General features: G+C 34.6%; 1 protein-coding gene across 1 annotated transcript; it reads right to left on the bottom strand.

Annotated features, from left to right (window-relative positions):
• Positions 1-581: 581 nt before the first annotated feature.
• LOC140011503 (uncharacterized) lies at positions 582-3,841 on the bottom strand. The gene is made up of 5 exons (XM_072060510.1): positions 3,581-3,841; positions 2,610-2,678; positions 2,436-2,527; positions 1,505-1,834; positions 582-1,402 (listed from the first exon to the last, which is right to left on the bottom strand). Exons 2-5 carry the CDS (start codon positions 2,638-2,640, stop codon positions 1,295-1,297), a joined length of 561 nt encoding a protein of 186 aa, XP_071916611.1. The 5' UTR covers positions 2,641-2,678; positions 3,581-3,841; the 3' UTR covers positions 582-1,294.
• Between the last annotated feature and the right edge of the window lie 12,566 nt (positions 3,842-16,407).

Below are 16,407 nucleotides of genomic sequence, written 5' to 3' on the forward strand. Positions count from 1 at the left end.
AAGTCACACATATTCTTTACTATAAACAGTAGGCCAAATAAAGAACGTTATCCGTTACATCTTTCTTATTATCCAACTCTTGAAATTTTTCTGAATAAGTAAAATTAGGAATCGTACGTACTGTTGAAGTAATAATGCACTACCTAACGGAGAAAAAACTAACTAATCTAGACTCAAGCAGAATGTTATTGAAGCAACGGATAAACTTTCTTGAAAGCAATTATTTATATATTCAAAAAGTATCATATTCTTGAACCTGTTGCTGAAGTAATACATTAGGTTTAGGCCAAGTAAGGAAAAAACTCTCTTACGTATTCTTGACATTCCAACAACCTGCATGGGTGAAACTATCACTCTTAACAAACATAGCAATAGCCCAACCAGTACATTTCCTGAAAAAAAAAGTGCGGTCCAACAACAGTCATATCACCATGAACAAGTCATATCCAACCTAATAGAAACGAACACAAACCAGTTTTAAATTAAAAAAAAAAGTCTACTATCCGCAAACGAATCAAGGCCACAAAGGCATCATGAATTTAATTACTCAACATTCATCCGCAACACAACAACTCAACAACTCAACAAACCAGTATTCATCCGCAAATTCAAATATACAAACCACAACACTCAGAAAGGATAAAGTCCAAGTTCCGGTAGCAAATGCTACACCTAACAGATCTCAAATATAAACAAACATTAGGCAACAACTCAAGTTTCAAATAAATGCTCCTGATGAACAACGAAAGCACCTAAAAGGGGGGTGGGGGAGGGGGCTCTTGGGAGTCAGGGGGGAAACAGCCTTTTAACTTCATCCAAGTGATGCGGTCGGCGTCACTTCCAGCTAAATTCCAAAAAGCCAGCTCTTGTTTATCCTTCAATATCTCAGCCGCGTTGTATTTGGCCATGAAATCGACGTTCTCAATAAGTTGAAGTTGATCCATGGCAATTTCATAGTCGGTTTTCTTCGATGGATCGCGGCCAGAACGATTCTTGTTCGGAGAACTAACTGAGGCACTCGTGCTGGAGCTCTTCTTCCGACTAACCAGTGACTCGATGCTTTCACAGACCCTGAGATATCTATCGGTCACTGAGCCAGAAGCGGTGGACATGGGACTACAGCCAGAGCCATCACCCGACTTCCGCTTCCTTTCCCCCCATTTCCTTTTGCTTCTTTCGGCCCTCGCACCTCAATTTCGGCTTCCTCGTCCCTGCTGGACCTTGAGCCCTTTCCCTGTGCAAGCCGGGCAGTAGTCTCCATTTCTCGCTCATCGGCTGAAGTACGGGGCTCGTTCTAGAAGCCAGAACTGAAGTCTCCCGTCGCTCCTTGGTTGACGAAGACTTCCTCAAGCAAATGATAGATGGTGCAGTCATTTCGAAATTTGCCGTATTTTGGGTTGACCTGACAAAACAAATTCAGCCAAAACAGTTTTAATGGAATATACACGTAAGAAATGACAGAACAGTTTATATACAAAAAAAAAGGCACAGAAAATGGTTAAACCTGCTCCATCGCGGCCCATTGGCTATCATCCGTAAGCCATGTAAACTTCTGGCTATCCCAACCCATTCCCATTCCACGCCTCTTAAAGGCAATGTACAGCTTGGTCTTCCCGCGCAATGCATAATACTTGCCCCTTATACTATCCTCAGTAAACGAGGTGCCGTACTGGCCATTTAACCGGCGCCGGATTTCGGGAACCACGTAGGTACTAATATTGTCCCTAATTTCACCCTGTCTATGCATCTCAACAAGGTGGTTTGCAAACTGGATTTCGTGCTGCCTAGAGTAATTACAACGCTCCTTATCTTGATGGCGCCTTTGTTTTCCCATCTTAATAAGCCATACACAAATCCAGTTGAAAAAACAGATTGTAAGTCGAAGTTGAGAAAGGAAAACAGATTGTATTGCATAAGCGGCTAAATTTATTTAAAGCTAACGTTTAACTACACTTTACAGCCAAATCTGTGGATAACCCAAATCTGTCGGCCATTAAATACACTTTAAATAACCAAATGGTTAACCGAAAAATACAGCAATAACCAGGTTTAAATACTAGACAATCACGTATTGTAATGAGGATCAAGCCAAATCTGTTAACAAAATCTAAAAATCTAGAACTAAAAAAGATTAAATTGAGCACTCATCCAACATAACACTAGCAAATCAGGAACAAAACCAGTTTTGGTAATGTGAAGTTTCGCTTTAGAGTCAAGAGTTATGACAAAAACTGAACTAAATAACAAATGCTACCACGCATAGTGAAATCCGACAATAATATTCAAGGCAATGAAGAAAAATGTTCGAATTTGCTGTTTCGTGGGACAAGGAAGAAGGTCCAACTTTAGAATAGTCAGCCCCAAACATATTATGACTAAAATGGTGTTTCACACACAAAATTAGGCAAAAATAACTATAGGAGGTACAATGGTACCTTGTAGTAGTTAGAAAGGCACTTCCGAATATCGTTTTCTGCCCAATCAGACCTGGTTGAAAGAGATTTCTGGATCCCAATCGTCTTCAATGCTGTGTCAACAACAAGGATCGTCAAATACTAGACAACCATACTATAGAATTCACGAAACAAAGGGGAAATTGGCAAATATACCTTTGGCAGCACGGCGGGTAACAGGGGGCATGAATCCTAGCCAGCGGCAATATAGAGCGGTAAAGCACCCTGTATAAGCGAATGGACAGCAAGGAGAAGTTAGACTGCTCTATAAATTCAGTTGCTTTTGGGAAATCAAACTGCCCTAAATTTTGACTCTCAACATCTGATCGCGCAAGTTTGAAGTAATATAAACAGCTACATAAATATTTGGAACATGTAGCAACAGCCGTCGAATGTAGAGTTAACCACAATCACATCATATAATTTACAGTTTGGACAAGACCAGGATTTCACCTTGAAAGTTATCCAGAGAGAAAAAGAAGAGTGATATAATCTGAACAATTCTCTATTTTGGAAGGGGATAAACAAATCAAGCAGTTTCCAGGATTTGCGTGTTCGGTAATAAAGGTATGATAGATTGAGTACTGGTGGGAAGTAAATCAAATACAAAAACAATGGACTTGGTGCTGTTCCTTCCATTATTGAAATCTCAAACCAATACCAAGACCAGGACAAAGTATAGGACAAGAAAACATTAAAAAGAGCTCCCATCTCTTCTGAAATCGCTCCGACACAGAAAGCATGATACAGAGCTAACAAGCTCCCCTTCCCCTTCCCCCGTTTTTCACATTTCGTCGGACAAATGCATCAATTCAACTGACTATGAGAACTAGTAAAAAAAGCAGAGTGTAATTTACTGCGTACCATCTTAAATTAGCATCCAAGATTTCCAGGAAGGCCTGAATATAATGGATTTTACTTCAGTTATTACATACAGAAAATGATATAATCATAGGAGCGAAGGATTTCATATCCTTGTTGCTGACCTAAAGATTTCAGACACCCAACAGACTAATGTTCGTTCTAAAGCTTCCCCAAGGTCAAAACGCAACCTTCCCCCACTGGTTTACCTCATATAATCAGCCCTGAAAAAGGTAAAATAAGCAGGGAAATCAGCAGTAGCTTACCTTATTCGACCTGCACAACGAAGATGCTCTACTGTCGGTTGCTTTTTGGAGCTGAAGACCCGCCATGATTTAGTGTCTCAGTCGTAGGAAAAGGGTGAGAATCGTGGCGTAAATGGGCCAGATTTACGTCACTGGTTGCAGATCCGGAGCATTTTGCAGATCTTGAATCCACTCTGGTTTATGCTTTTTGCTGCAGCGGCTAGAATGTTTGCGTGTTTGGGAAAGTAGTTTAGGGTTGAATGGGTCTCAACGATGAAGGCAGTCCGAGAACAAGTCTTTTGGCCATTAAGTCAAAACGACGTATTTTTGTTAAATTTTAACTGTAGACTTTATTGTAATAGACTTACAATACTGGTTGTTTTTGAAAGACAAAAACAATTTTTGCAAAAATTGACAATCCAAACGAAGCCAATGTTTTTGAAGCAGAAGGTTGATCTTTTTTATTTTCTATTAATGTCATTTTAGCTTCTATTTCTAAATCTTTAGTTTTTAATTCTATAATTTCTTGTTGTAATTGTTTTACTTGAGTCTTTAAACTATTAATTTCTGATTGAAGATCTTTTGTAGCTTCTTTTTTCATACTATTTATATTAGGATATTTATCTATTAATTTTGAAATACTAAATGGTTCAATTATTTTTGGCATCTTGTCTTCTTGTATGATTAAGCCTTTTAATCTTTCCAAATATTCTTTTTTAGCTAAAGGATCATCAAAACTTTCTATTATATCTAATAAAATTCTTTATCTTCCTTTTTTGTAATTACATTTATGTACATCGGGTTTGTAATTACATTTATATATTTTAGATTACTTGAATAATTACACTCTTCTTCACTTTCTAAACTACTTACGTCATTGTAATAATCATCTTCTGTACTTTGTTCTTTTTCATTTATTAATAAATTTATTAATTTATATTTTATTTCTTCGTCTTCTGCACAGATTTCATTTATTTTTTCTTTTAATTTACATTTATTTGCTTTATGTCCTACTTTCCCACATTTATAACAAACAATCTTCTTTTTATAAAATTTTTTGCTTTTCTTTTTCTCATAATTTCCATCTTTAATGGATTTTTTATATCTTATGTATTTTTTTATCTTTTTTACTTTTCTTTTTATGTGCTGATGGGGATTTAATTTTTTTATACCAAATGCTTCACAAAATGATCCTACTTCTTTTGTTTTGGAGCCATACTTAATTTGAAGTTTTAATTCTGAACATAATATTAAACCTTCTTTTTTCACAAAAGCAAATAATTGTCCAAAAGTAATATTTTCAAATGAAATAACATCCGTTCCCATTTCCTTTTGTAAATTATCCATTATTCTTTGTGAAAATAAACTTGGTAATCCTGTAATAAATCTTTCTTTCCAAAATGAAGCATTACAACCTAGTCTTCTTAATACATTTGTTAAAAAGATATCTTTGTACCATCTAAAGTCTGACAAAGTTGGACATCTTAAATTTGTTAAGAATGTTTTATTCGCATTTAACTCTTCTTTTGGATTTCCTACAAAATACATTACTATTGTTACAATTAAAAATTCTGCAGCATCTGATTGTACTTGAATATTACCTTGATCATCTTCAATTTCTTGTGTATGATATAATATTGATAATTTATCTTAAAATGTTAAAGCATTATCCCACCAATTTTTTAATTGTCCTGTAAATTCTGATACTAATAATGTTGCAATATTTCTTTCTTGAATATTTTTAATCTTATAAGCTAATCTAGCCATTCCCATTTCTTATAAAGTGTTTAATACTTCATATTCTGCTCTTCCATCTATATTCCATTCATAAATTGAATCTCTATCATATGTAGTAGTATGAAATTTTGATCTTTCTTCATACTAAATATCTGGGGGATTAGGTCTTGGATAATAATTTCTAATGCTTGCCAATTGCCAATCTTTTTTATTACTTCTAAAAGGTTTTCTTTTTCTTATTTTATTTATTTGATTATCTCCTTCTTCTTTAAATTGATCTTCTATGGGTGAAATTATATCTTCATCATTTTTTGAATAACTTGACTCTTCTGATGTAATTCCTTCAGTTACTACATTATCTAATGTATTTTTTCTAGGAGTTTGATTTTGAACTTCTGTTGTTAAACTTTACAACGTCTGAGATATTCTATTCAATATATTATCTGTATTGTTTATTTTCTGAATATTAACACTTTGAACTAACTCTTGTTCTCTTTCTCTAGTTAAACTTTTTGGTTGAAAATGAGGTCCTGAAATATCATTAGGAAATCTTGTAATTGGTTTTTGAATGCTATCTATCTTTGTATTTATTACTTCTATAATTTGTGATATAGTGTGAAGAATTTGATTTGTATAATTATTTTGCTGATATAATTTTTTAATATCTTCCAAATTTACATTACTACTACTACTTGATTCAACTTGTCTTCCTTTTTTGAAAGGAGATGCGATTATATCTCCTTGTCCTATGTTAATTTTTACTTCTTGTAATGAAGGATGAATTGAAGTTATCACTTGATCGTCTTTTAATTTTCATTTTTTATATAAATTGGATTGAATATTTATTTGCGGAGTATTATATACATCCTCTATTCCTATTTTCGAAATATAGAATGAAAACCAAGTAAAGAAAGGAAAATCAAACTTTCTAGTTTCTAGTTCATTCTTCCATTCTAATATTAATTTTTCTTTATATTCAGAAGATAATTGAAAAAATCAAATTCTTTTTGCTGTGTTTTCTTCATCATCAAAATCTTTTTGTAAATATTTATGATTTATTTTATATTCTCTGGTTATTACATTTATTTCTGCTTTCATTTGAGAATGTGTTGGAGAATATTCTGATTGATTTTGATTAACTACTTCTGGTACTAGAGTTTTAAACTTAAAGGTTGAAGAACTTTCTAAGGGAAAATTTGTATCAATTGATTCACAACTAGATCGTCTAGCTGGTATCCAAGAATGGCTTGAAGTTGAAGATCTTTCTTTAAATGAAGAAAATCTCATTAAAATTTTTCCATCAGGTTCTTCTATTATATCTTCTGGATTTGTTTGTTCTATATTTCTTGGTACTTGTGGATTTTGTATTATAAATTCACTAGGTATAGTGATTTCATTCCATTTTAGTCGTTTTGGAGTATAAGTAGTTGGTCTATCTACATCAACTTGTAATAATGTTATTTCTTCTTTTAAAGTTGGAGTCATAATGAATTTTGGATTTAATTGCGAAGACAAAGATCTATAATACATTCTGTAAATCACAGCAAAATTCTTTGTATGTTTTTCAAATTCATCACCTTGTAAATGAATATCCAATATTACTGAATTTAAAACATGTGGATCGGTTAAATCTACTGAAAAATTTGGAGCACAATTAAAGTAAATTGGTCCATTACATACATTTGTTTGGATCATAGATAAAAGTGAAGTTTTATATCTTTTAAGTCTTATGTCTCTTAAAACTAGATATATAGGAGCATCTACTTCTAGATGGAATAAAGGTTTTATTGCAACTTGGATTAATCCTATATAAATATATCTATACCCTTTACTAAGATACTTTTGAATTGTATTATGATTTAATAATGGAATGGATTGATATTCTTTTTGAATAGATATTGTTTCTTCATGAGTTTTAACTGATAAACTTGTTTTAAAATCTAAGGGGCCTATTCTATAAATATGTTCTATTTTTTCTTCTGAAATAGTCCAATCTGAATTATTTACGGGCATATAATATTCATGACTTTGTACTATATTTGTATGTTTTGAACTGGATCCTATCTTCAATTGTCTAAGAAATGCTGCCATATTTAATATCTTGTTTAATCTTTTATCTTATCAGGAACAACCAAGTCTAAGCGTGTTACATCCTATCTTGGACTTACCAACCGACTTAACTAGATTTCAAGAAGTGCCTCTTTACAATGCACTCAATTCCTTTACTCAAAGACTTTTCCCTTCAAAATATTTTTGGCAACCAGATGACCCATCCAAAAATTTAGACTATTATGAATTGATTCTCACAGATACTCAATCTGTGGAAATTTTCCCTATTCCAGATAAAAAGAACCTAGAAATAATTAGCCATTCAAAATGCATTATAAAGAAAGTTTGTTCTACTAATGAATGGACTTCTCTTTATTCAAAAAAGTCCTTCTCAGTTAGATTCATTCCAGATGGATTTACTTATCAAGATTACAAAATGGCATGGTATCGTGCTTTTTTATATAGACCTTTCAATCATTCATGATTTTTTACATTCAAAGAAAGTTGCAACAGAAAATTTCCAATTTGATTTAATCACGGTGGCAATAGTTTGGGCCTAAAAAAGAAATTCTACCTCCAAACGTTTTAATGGGATTACAAACCTATCACAAAAAAGCAAAGGGGGAAGAGTATACAAGGCCAATTTTATTCCACATGAAAATCAAAGTACCATGAATTTTTTGTTGGAGTTTCAAAATTCATCAAAAACTAGAAAGACCACTTCCAATGTCATTAGTCAGATAATTCAAGATCAAATGGTGGACAGGATTCAATCAATAATTCTGTGATCAAAAGAACGTTTTAAGATTTTTAGAAATAGGAGCAAAGCTCAAATGGACAAATCGAAATCAACAGAATGCAAAAGGAGTTAGTACCCCAACATTTCCACAAAAGAAGGAAAAAAATCAAGCAATTCAATCTCAGAGACGATTGCAAATGATTTCTTAATGAAGAAGATGATGCAAAATCTGGAAATGCTTAAAGAATATTTGAATTATTTGCAGAATCAAGACAAAAAAGATGAGTCAGCTGGGTCATCGTCAAAATCTACTTTTGATCCTTTCGGTGATCCTTGTGCTCAAGACCCGACAGATTTTTGATAAAGTTATCGGCCAATTTCAACAAATAAGGATAAGAATCTCAAAAGCAACTAATCAAAATAAGGTGTCAGCAAAGCAAGCAAAATGAAAAGGTGTCAGTAGAAAAAGCAAATGAAATTCAAATAAAAGTGTCTGGAACCAAATGAAGATGAAATTACAAAAGCCTCTATAAATAGAGTTCAAAACCAGAAGAGGAGGCATCGAGTATTTTAGCTGTTCTAAGAAACTTTCTGAAAACCTCTTACTTCCATTCAGTTTTAAATTCTTCTGTACTTATATTTCAATAAAGACTTGAAGTTTGATTTCATCTCAAAGGTTCTACAATTAAAAGCTTCCGTTCCAAAGATTACTCTAAATTTATGTAAGTTTTTTATGCTTATCTATTTAACATTATTAATTAGCTTTACTTTATACTTGGGTTGGTTCTTATTTAACATTATTAATTAGCTTTACTTTATACCTGGGTTGGTTCTGGTATCAATTGATTCATAACTAGATCGTTTAGCGGGTATCCAAGCATGGCTTGAAGTTGAAGATCTTTCTCTAAATGAAGAAAATCTCATTACAATTTTTCCATCAGGTTCTTCTATTATATCTTCTGGATTTGTTTGTTCTATATTTCTTGCTACTTGTGGATTTTGTATTATAAATTCACTAGATATAGTGATTTCATTCTTGGATACCAGCTAGACGATCTAGTTATGAATCAATTGATACCAGAACCAACCCAGGTATAAAGTAAAGCTAATTAATAATGTTAAATAGATAAGCATAAAAAACTTACGAAAATTCAAAGTAATCTTTGGAACGGAAGCTTTTAATTGTAGAACCTTTGAGATGAAATCAAACTTCAAGTCTTTATTGAAATATAAGTACAGAGGAATTTAAAACTGAATGGAAGTAAGAGGTTTTCAGAGAGTTTTTTAGAATAGCTAAAACACTCGATGCCTCCTCTTCTGGTTTTGAACTCTATTTATAGAGGCTTTTGTAATTTCTTCTTCATTTGGTTCCCGACACTTTTATTTGAATTTGATTTGCTTTTTCTGCTGACACCTTTTCATTTTGCTTTTTCTGCCGACACCTTATTTTGATTGGTTGGTTTTGAGATTCTTATCCTTATTTGTTGAAATTGGCTGACAACTTTATCAAAAATCTGTCGGGTCTTGAGCACAAGGACCACCGAAAGGATCAAAAGTAGATTTTGACGATGACCCAACTAGCTCATCTTTTTTGTCTTGATTCTGCAAATAATTCAAATATTCTTTAAGCATTTCCGGATTTTGCATCATCTTCTTCATTAAGAAATCATTTGCAATCGTCTCTGAGACTAAACTGCTTGATTCTTTTTCCTTCTTTTGTGGAGTTGTTGGAGTACTAACTCCTTCTGCATTCTGTTGATTTGGATTTATCCATTTGAGTTTTTCTCCTGCTTCTAAAAATCTTAAAACATTCTTTTGATCACAGAACTCTTGATTGAATCCTATCCACCATTTGATCTTGAATTCTCTGACTAGTGACATTGGAAGTGGTCTTTCTAATTTTTTATAAATTTTGAAACTCCAGCAAAAAATCCATGGTACTTTGATTTCCATGTGGAATAAAATTGGCCTTGATCTCAAAGGAGTATTAATCTATTGTATACGAGCACGTAATAGTTTTGTTGATTAGAATAGGTTGTCCAGGTCACATCCATCATAAAAGTCAAATACCAAATATTTCGATTTGGTGGAATTTAACCTCACGAAAGCTACTGAACAAAGTCACAAAAACAATCTAACAAAAAGTTTGACAATGAATCTAAACCCATACTTGTAGGCCTGTCAACGGTCCGGGTCTAGACTCGGACCCGGCTTGGATCCTTGAAATTATTGCGGGTATGGGTAGGGATTTAATTCCGTTACCCGAACCCGGATTCGGATCCGTTTTGTCAAACAAAAAAATAGGTCGGATACGGAATATAGTATTCCGACCCGTATTAGACTCAGATCCAGATATAAATGGATTAATAATTTAAAATATGTATATTTATCAATATAATTTGATTATGGTGATGTATTTGAGTAAAGTCAATTTGATTTATTTTTTTATTTGATTTTTTTTGTATTAGATAGAAATTAATGTACAAATATATTTTTTCTCATTTTTATTAAAAGTTGTAAATTTTCATAATTTTTTTTCGGGTAGACCCGGACCCAGATCCAGATCCGGATCCGAGATCCATTGGATCTGGATCCGAAACATAGAGTAGAAGACCCGTCGGGTGAATGGGTCAAATCCGAATCCGATTTGGTATGCCGGGTTCGAACCGGAATTCATTATTCCAGACCCGACCCGTTGACAGGCCTACATATCTAAACTAGCAAGAGCGTTGAATGTACAACAAAGTGTCATCCCCAACGGTCGAGTTTGTCAAAATCATCTCTGTGACGCCCCCACTTCTCCCAAGGGCAAACCCTAGGGTGTCTGCGGGATGCCTGCCCAACTCTCGCCAGGACTCGGTACAAATTCAATTCAAACTTAAGAATAACCAATCAGTACTAAAAGTCGAAAATATAAAGGAAGGTCAATTCCTTAATAATCGATTAAATCTTACATCATAAGTTACCAAAACACCTTACAATCCCAAAATATACAGTTTCCAAAAGTTGACTAAATGAATACATTCAAAATTCTAATAAAATGCCATCAAGTCGACCTCTCCATCATTCTTTCCATTTCAACTCCTGTTAAAGAAAGTAAGTCTAACGGGGTGAGCGGATGCTCGTGAGGCCAAGAAAACATGCAAGACAATTATTTCAATAATAATAGCACTTACACACTAGTGAGACTGTAATATTCAAGAAATTTCACAATTTATAATAAACACTCTTGAGTAGGATACAGAAGCTCTCCGGAGCTAATGATTTCTTATTTTGCCCAAGTTCAATTTTTAATACCCTCTCGGGATGACACCCCGTCCCCTGAGTAGGTAATTGAGTTCATAGCGTTTCACGTATTCCATGTATGTTTCTGAGGCGACTCGAAAAGTACCTCCCACCTAAATCGGTGCGGTACTTACTATCGTTCAGTTTATAGTTCTGGGACGATTCGAGAGGTACCTCCCACCCGGATCGGTGTGGTACTTACTATCGTCCAGAGGTCGATGAGACATTGCTCTAATCGACTTAGAATGCTTTAGGATTCTGAGACGATTCGAGAGGTACCTCCCACCCGGATTGGTGTGGTACTTACTATCGTTCAGAGGTCTAGGGCACTGAGACGATTCGAGAGGTACTTCCCACCAAATCGGTGTGGTAATTGCTATCGTTCAGTTAATAGGTTTGAGACGATTCGAGAGGTACCTCCCACCAAATCGATGTGGTACTTGCTATCGTTCAGAGGTCGATGAGACATCACTCCAATCGACTTATGCAGCCATAGCATAATTAATCATTTCATATCATTCAAGCATTCATTTCATTACCATCAAGTCATGTAATTCAAGCACGAGTCATTCTCAAGTCATTGATAACAAGTAAGCACGTATCAAGTTCTCAGGATTTTAACTATTCATGCACGTAATATCCATGTACAATTACCAATCATATTCATTCAAGTAATAAGTATCACGTATTTACACGAGAAAGAGGACGAGGGAGATAAAGTACACCCTCACCTCGGCAAATTTACGTATCATGTATAACATTCGTACAATTAATATCTCAATCACATAAGCATTTAACATACACTTGACACTCACCAAATAAACAAAGAAGAAATGTCACTTGACGTTCAGGCGTCCACCGTGGAATCCTCTTGAAGGTCTTCGTGCGAGCCTAAGCAATTAATAGTGAACAATTACTTATAAACCCCAATTATCAAGGAAGATTGCACGCTTGTACAATCTTGAAGATCTCGCTAAAATGAGCCTAAATTACTCGCGAATTAAGGGTCAAAAGAGGGGTTTTAAAGTACAAGAGAAATCGAGTTTTCATCTTTGAAATCAAGTGCAAAACGTTCAAGTAATATCGAAGGAATAAGGAGGATTCGAAAAACTCCATTTGCGTAAGATTCAGAAATTTCAGTTTTGATACGAGATCTTTGAAAATTCGTATCTCACTCTTTACAGGTCCAAAATTGGAAAAATTGGTACCGTTGGAAACCTCTTAGAAAGTACTAAAAGTTCTTAGAAGACAATTTTCCATGATTCCAAACTAAAGGTATCCAAAAATTAGCTCAAAGTTGCTGTTCTGGGGCATTGAAGACAGGTTTAGGTTGGTTTTTGGCCAACTTTGAGGATTCGGCAAAATTTACTTGATCCGAACTAACCTCTGAAATTTGGAAATCTATTAGAGTTCCAATCCAAGTTTAAAACAAAACAAGCAGAACAAGATTCAGAATTTTGAGCACCAAGATACGGTAGCTCAAAGTTACCCAAATTTCCCTGCTAAACAAGGGTTTTCCAATATCAAGTCATGAACTTTGGAAATTTAGTTGAACCATGAAACGGCCTCGGAATAATACCAAAATTAGCAGTATAATACTACCATATAAGGGTTGTTCCTCTACCCAATTTCATGGAGAAATAAGCGCAGAAAGTGGGTTAACAAAACCGTTGAAATCACAAGAAATTCTAAGGTTAAGCTGCCTTTGAACTTCCATTTTGCCATTTCCAAACATTGGGTCAAGGAACATCTCAAACATGGTTCATTCCAGTAGGAAATGTCCAAAATATGTTCAAGGTACATTCGATAGATGATTTACACTAAGAAGCTTTGCATAACAAGTCCCAAACCATAGTTAGTTTCAAATCTGTCCAAAACACTGTTTTCGTTCACAAAGTCAGTTTTGAATTTCGATCATATATCGCTCAATTCAACTCAGAATTGAGCATGGTTTGTGGCGTTAGAAAATAGACTCATAAGGCTATATTTTCTCAGAAGAAACCATTTTCAAAATCTGTCCATAACTAGCTCATATGTGAGCATCAAATCGCAGTTCATAATCTGCCTCCCAGTGACAAATGAAACAGGACAGCAATTTTTAAACAAATGATTTGGCTCACTCGAGAGGAACCAGAAATTGCATTTTATGCCAAATGAAAGATGGGAATGTCTAGTTTTCAATTCCATAAACGGCACTCGATTCCGACATCGGAGCGATGAATTATAGCCCAAACAAGATGACTGTCTGGTAGTGACGGGAATCATTTTCCAGTTTTCTAAACTTTGGAAATCACTTCATTTAACCAACCAAATCATATTATTTTTCCATGAAACTTTTTACACAATCAGTATAACATGTAAACAACATAAAAAGCCATTAGAACCTCAAAATCTTGCACAAAAGTGGTCGAACAAACCAGGTCAAAATGGTCACTTTTTCCCATTGCACCTCATTTGAGTTTCCATCAATAACCCAACATTAATCCACCAATATAAGCACTAAACCAATATTATTTCATCATCAATCACCAAATCAGTCCATATATCCAAGGTGGGAGTTCATAGAGCCTACCAAACAAAAATCCATCATAAACAAGACTACCCACATGCATGCAAGAGCTTATATATGCTTTACTACTTCCATAAGACAAGATTTAAGGGCTTGATCGTCATATACCTTCTTAGATGCTAAAGGTCAGATTTTTGGCCACAAGAAAGCTCCAAGAAACCGTGGAAATAAAGCTCTTCTCCTTGCCTAAGTGAATCTCCAAGTGGTTTGTGAGTTGGATGCAAATTTTGAGATGAAATGGAGGAAGATTGGTGCAAGAATGAAGAAGCTTTTCTTCCTTTCTTTCCTTTGCTGTTTGGTCGGCTGTTTTGGGAGGGAAAAGAGAGTGTTTGGCCGGCACTTGAGGTGAGAAGAGAAGGGTTTTGATCTGGTGTGATGCTCCCTTGAGAAGCCTAAGAATGTGGCCTAAAATGCTCCAAAAGTCAACTAAGGAGAGTGCGCGTAGGCGCGCGTTTCGTGCTCGTTTCCTCTCGGATTTGTTTCACTTGTGCACTAAACCTCTAATGCACTTATATTCATACTATTATTATTCACTCTTAATGGTCAAAAAATGAAGGCCTTAAGTCCCTTAATTGATCGCGCGCGTAAAAACGCGTACTTTGAATTTTGCGCGATAACGCTTAACTTTCACGAAATTCTTATAACGATTGTATTACTAACTAATACTTGAGCACTTAAACATAAAAATTCCTAATTCGAGACTAATGTACAAGTCTCCAATTTCCAAACTTATTGTATCCTCGAATCAATTATTTGCTCCAATTGCGTATTCACTATTTTCACTTAACGGGTTTCAAGAAATTAATTTTTGAAACGAACCACTCTAAAAATATAAGTAAGTTATAGATCAATGTAATTAGGTCTCAAGAGACTAGAAAATAATATTCGGGGCTAACAGGCAATTAAATATTTTAATAAACTCGTAACAGGAGTTTAAAAATAAATAAATTTTTTTGCGAGTCCTCATGACTTTTTCTTAATTTGCTATTGATCATTCTTACTTTTCCAAAATTAATACACTCTCAATTCAAATATAGTCTCGAAAAACATGTACTCGTTGTTCCGAACTAAATGAGTTTTCGAAAAGTAATTTTCTAACAAAACGCTTTAAAAACATAAGAGAGGCATTTTTCCATATAAATGAATTTTAAATAGTCGAATTGATTAATTAATTAATTAATTAAGCCAGTAAAATAAAATAAAATAAGGAAATTTTCGGGTCCCCACAACCTTCCCTCCTTAAAAGAATTTCGTCCTCGAAATTCATACTCTGATTCATGAATAACCCCTAGTACTTTTTCCTCCCGTGACCAATTTTCATCATTTTTAATTCTCCCTTTCAAAATTCACACTTATAGAACTTAACTATTTTTAGGTGTCATTTATGATCTTATTACAGGTCTAGAGGCATGGAGCAATAGAGTACATATACGTATAAACCGTAAAATCAATTAAAAGCAAGGTAAATTTTTATATGCCATAAAAGATCATAATGGTTACACTAAATTATAATAAATTCCTCAAACCATTTCAAAAGAAAGGGGAAACAACAAGATCAAAATGTACTAAGTCGCAATATACAACAAAAGAATGTCATCCCCTATACAAAAGATTACAACCTCTAAAAGTGCCAGTCCATGTTAGGATAAAACTACAATCCTATTTGTTGAGTGGAGTCAGATTTACCCCTACCCATAGAGTTTCTACTACTTGGATCTCTCTTACAATCATTAGCATTAATCATTTCTTCTGGCACGCAACTGATTTGCAGTGGATTTAGCAGGTTGTTGAGAATTTCCTTTTCCTTTAGAAGTTTTAGGGCAATTCAAAAACTTATGCTCAGTACTACCACAACTCAGACATTTTCCTTGCTTTCTCCAACACTCAGCCTCAATGTGGTTAATCTGGCCACAGTATCCACAAGTTACGTGAGGAGTCACGGCTTGACTAGTTTGAGATTTCTCTTTTTGTTGACCTCGTCTACTCCTATTTCCTTTTGGCGAGGCTTTGCTTGATGGAGTTTCTCCGAGTTTTTCATACATTTTCACTCCTCCAACCCCTTTTTCCATATTAAGGGGTTGGATAGACTTCTCGGACGGTTTAGGGATATCACTTGGATTACCCCTCTTTCTAGCATGAAAAGTCTTAGATTGAGACTTAGCATTCTCTATCTTCTGTGCTTTATCCAAGGCATCCATAAAAGTGGTAATCTGGGCAGCTGCTAGGGATTCTTGAATTTCTACATTTAACCCCTGAATAAACCTCCTTATCCTTTTCCGTTCGGTGAGTACAAGCTCAGGGGCAAATTTGAAAAGTTTGGTAAACCGCTCCTCATACTCGGCCATACTTAATAACCCTTGTTTTAACTTAATAAAATCATCCTCCCTCTTTTCTTATATAATTGGCGGAAGGAACTTGACATTAAACTCCCTCTCAAAGTTTACCCAAATCCAAGGGATTTGTTCTCTT

The sequence above is a fragment of the Coffea arabica genome, chromosome 1c, assembly GCF_036785885.1.
Source record: "Coffea arabica cultivar ET-39 chromosome 1c, Coffea Arabica ET-39 HiFi, whole genome shotgun sequence".
Lineage (NCBI taxonomy): Eukaryota > Viridiplantae > Streptophyta > Magnoliopsida > Gentianales > Rubiaceae > Coffea > Coffea arabica.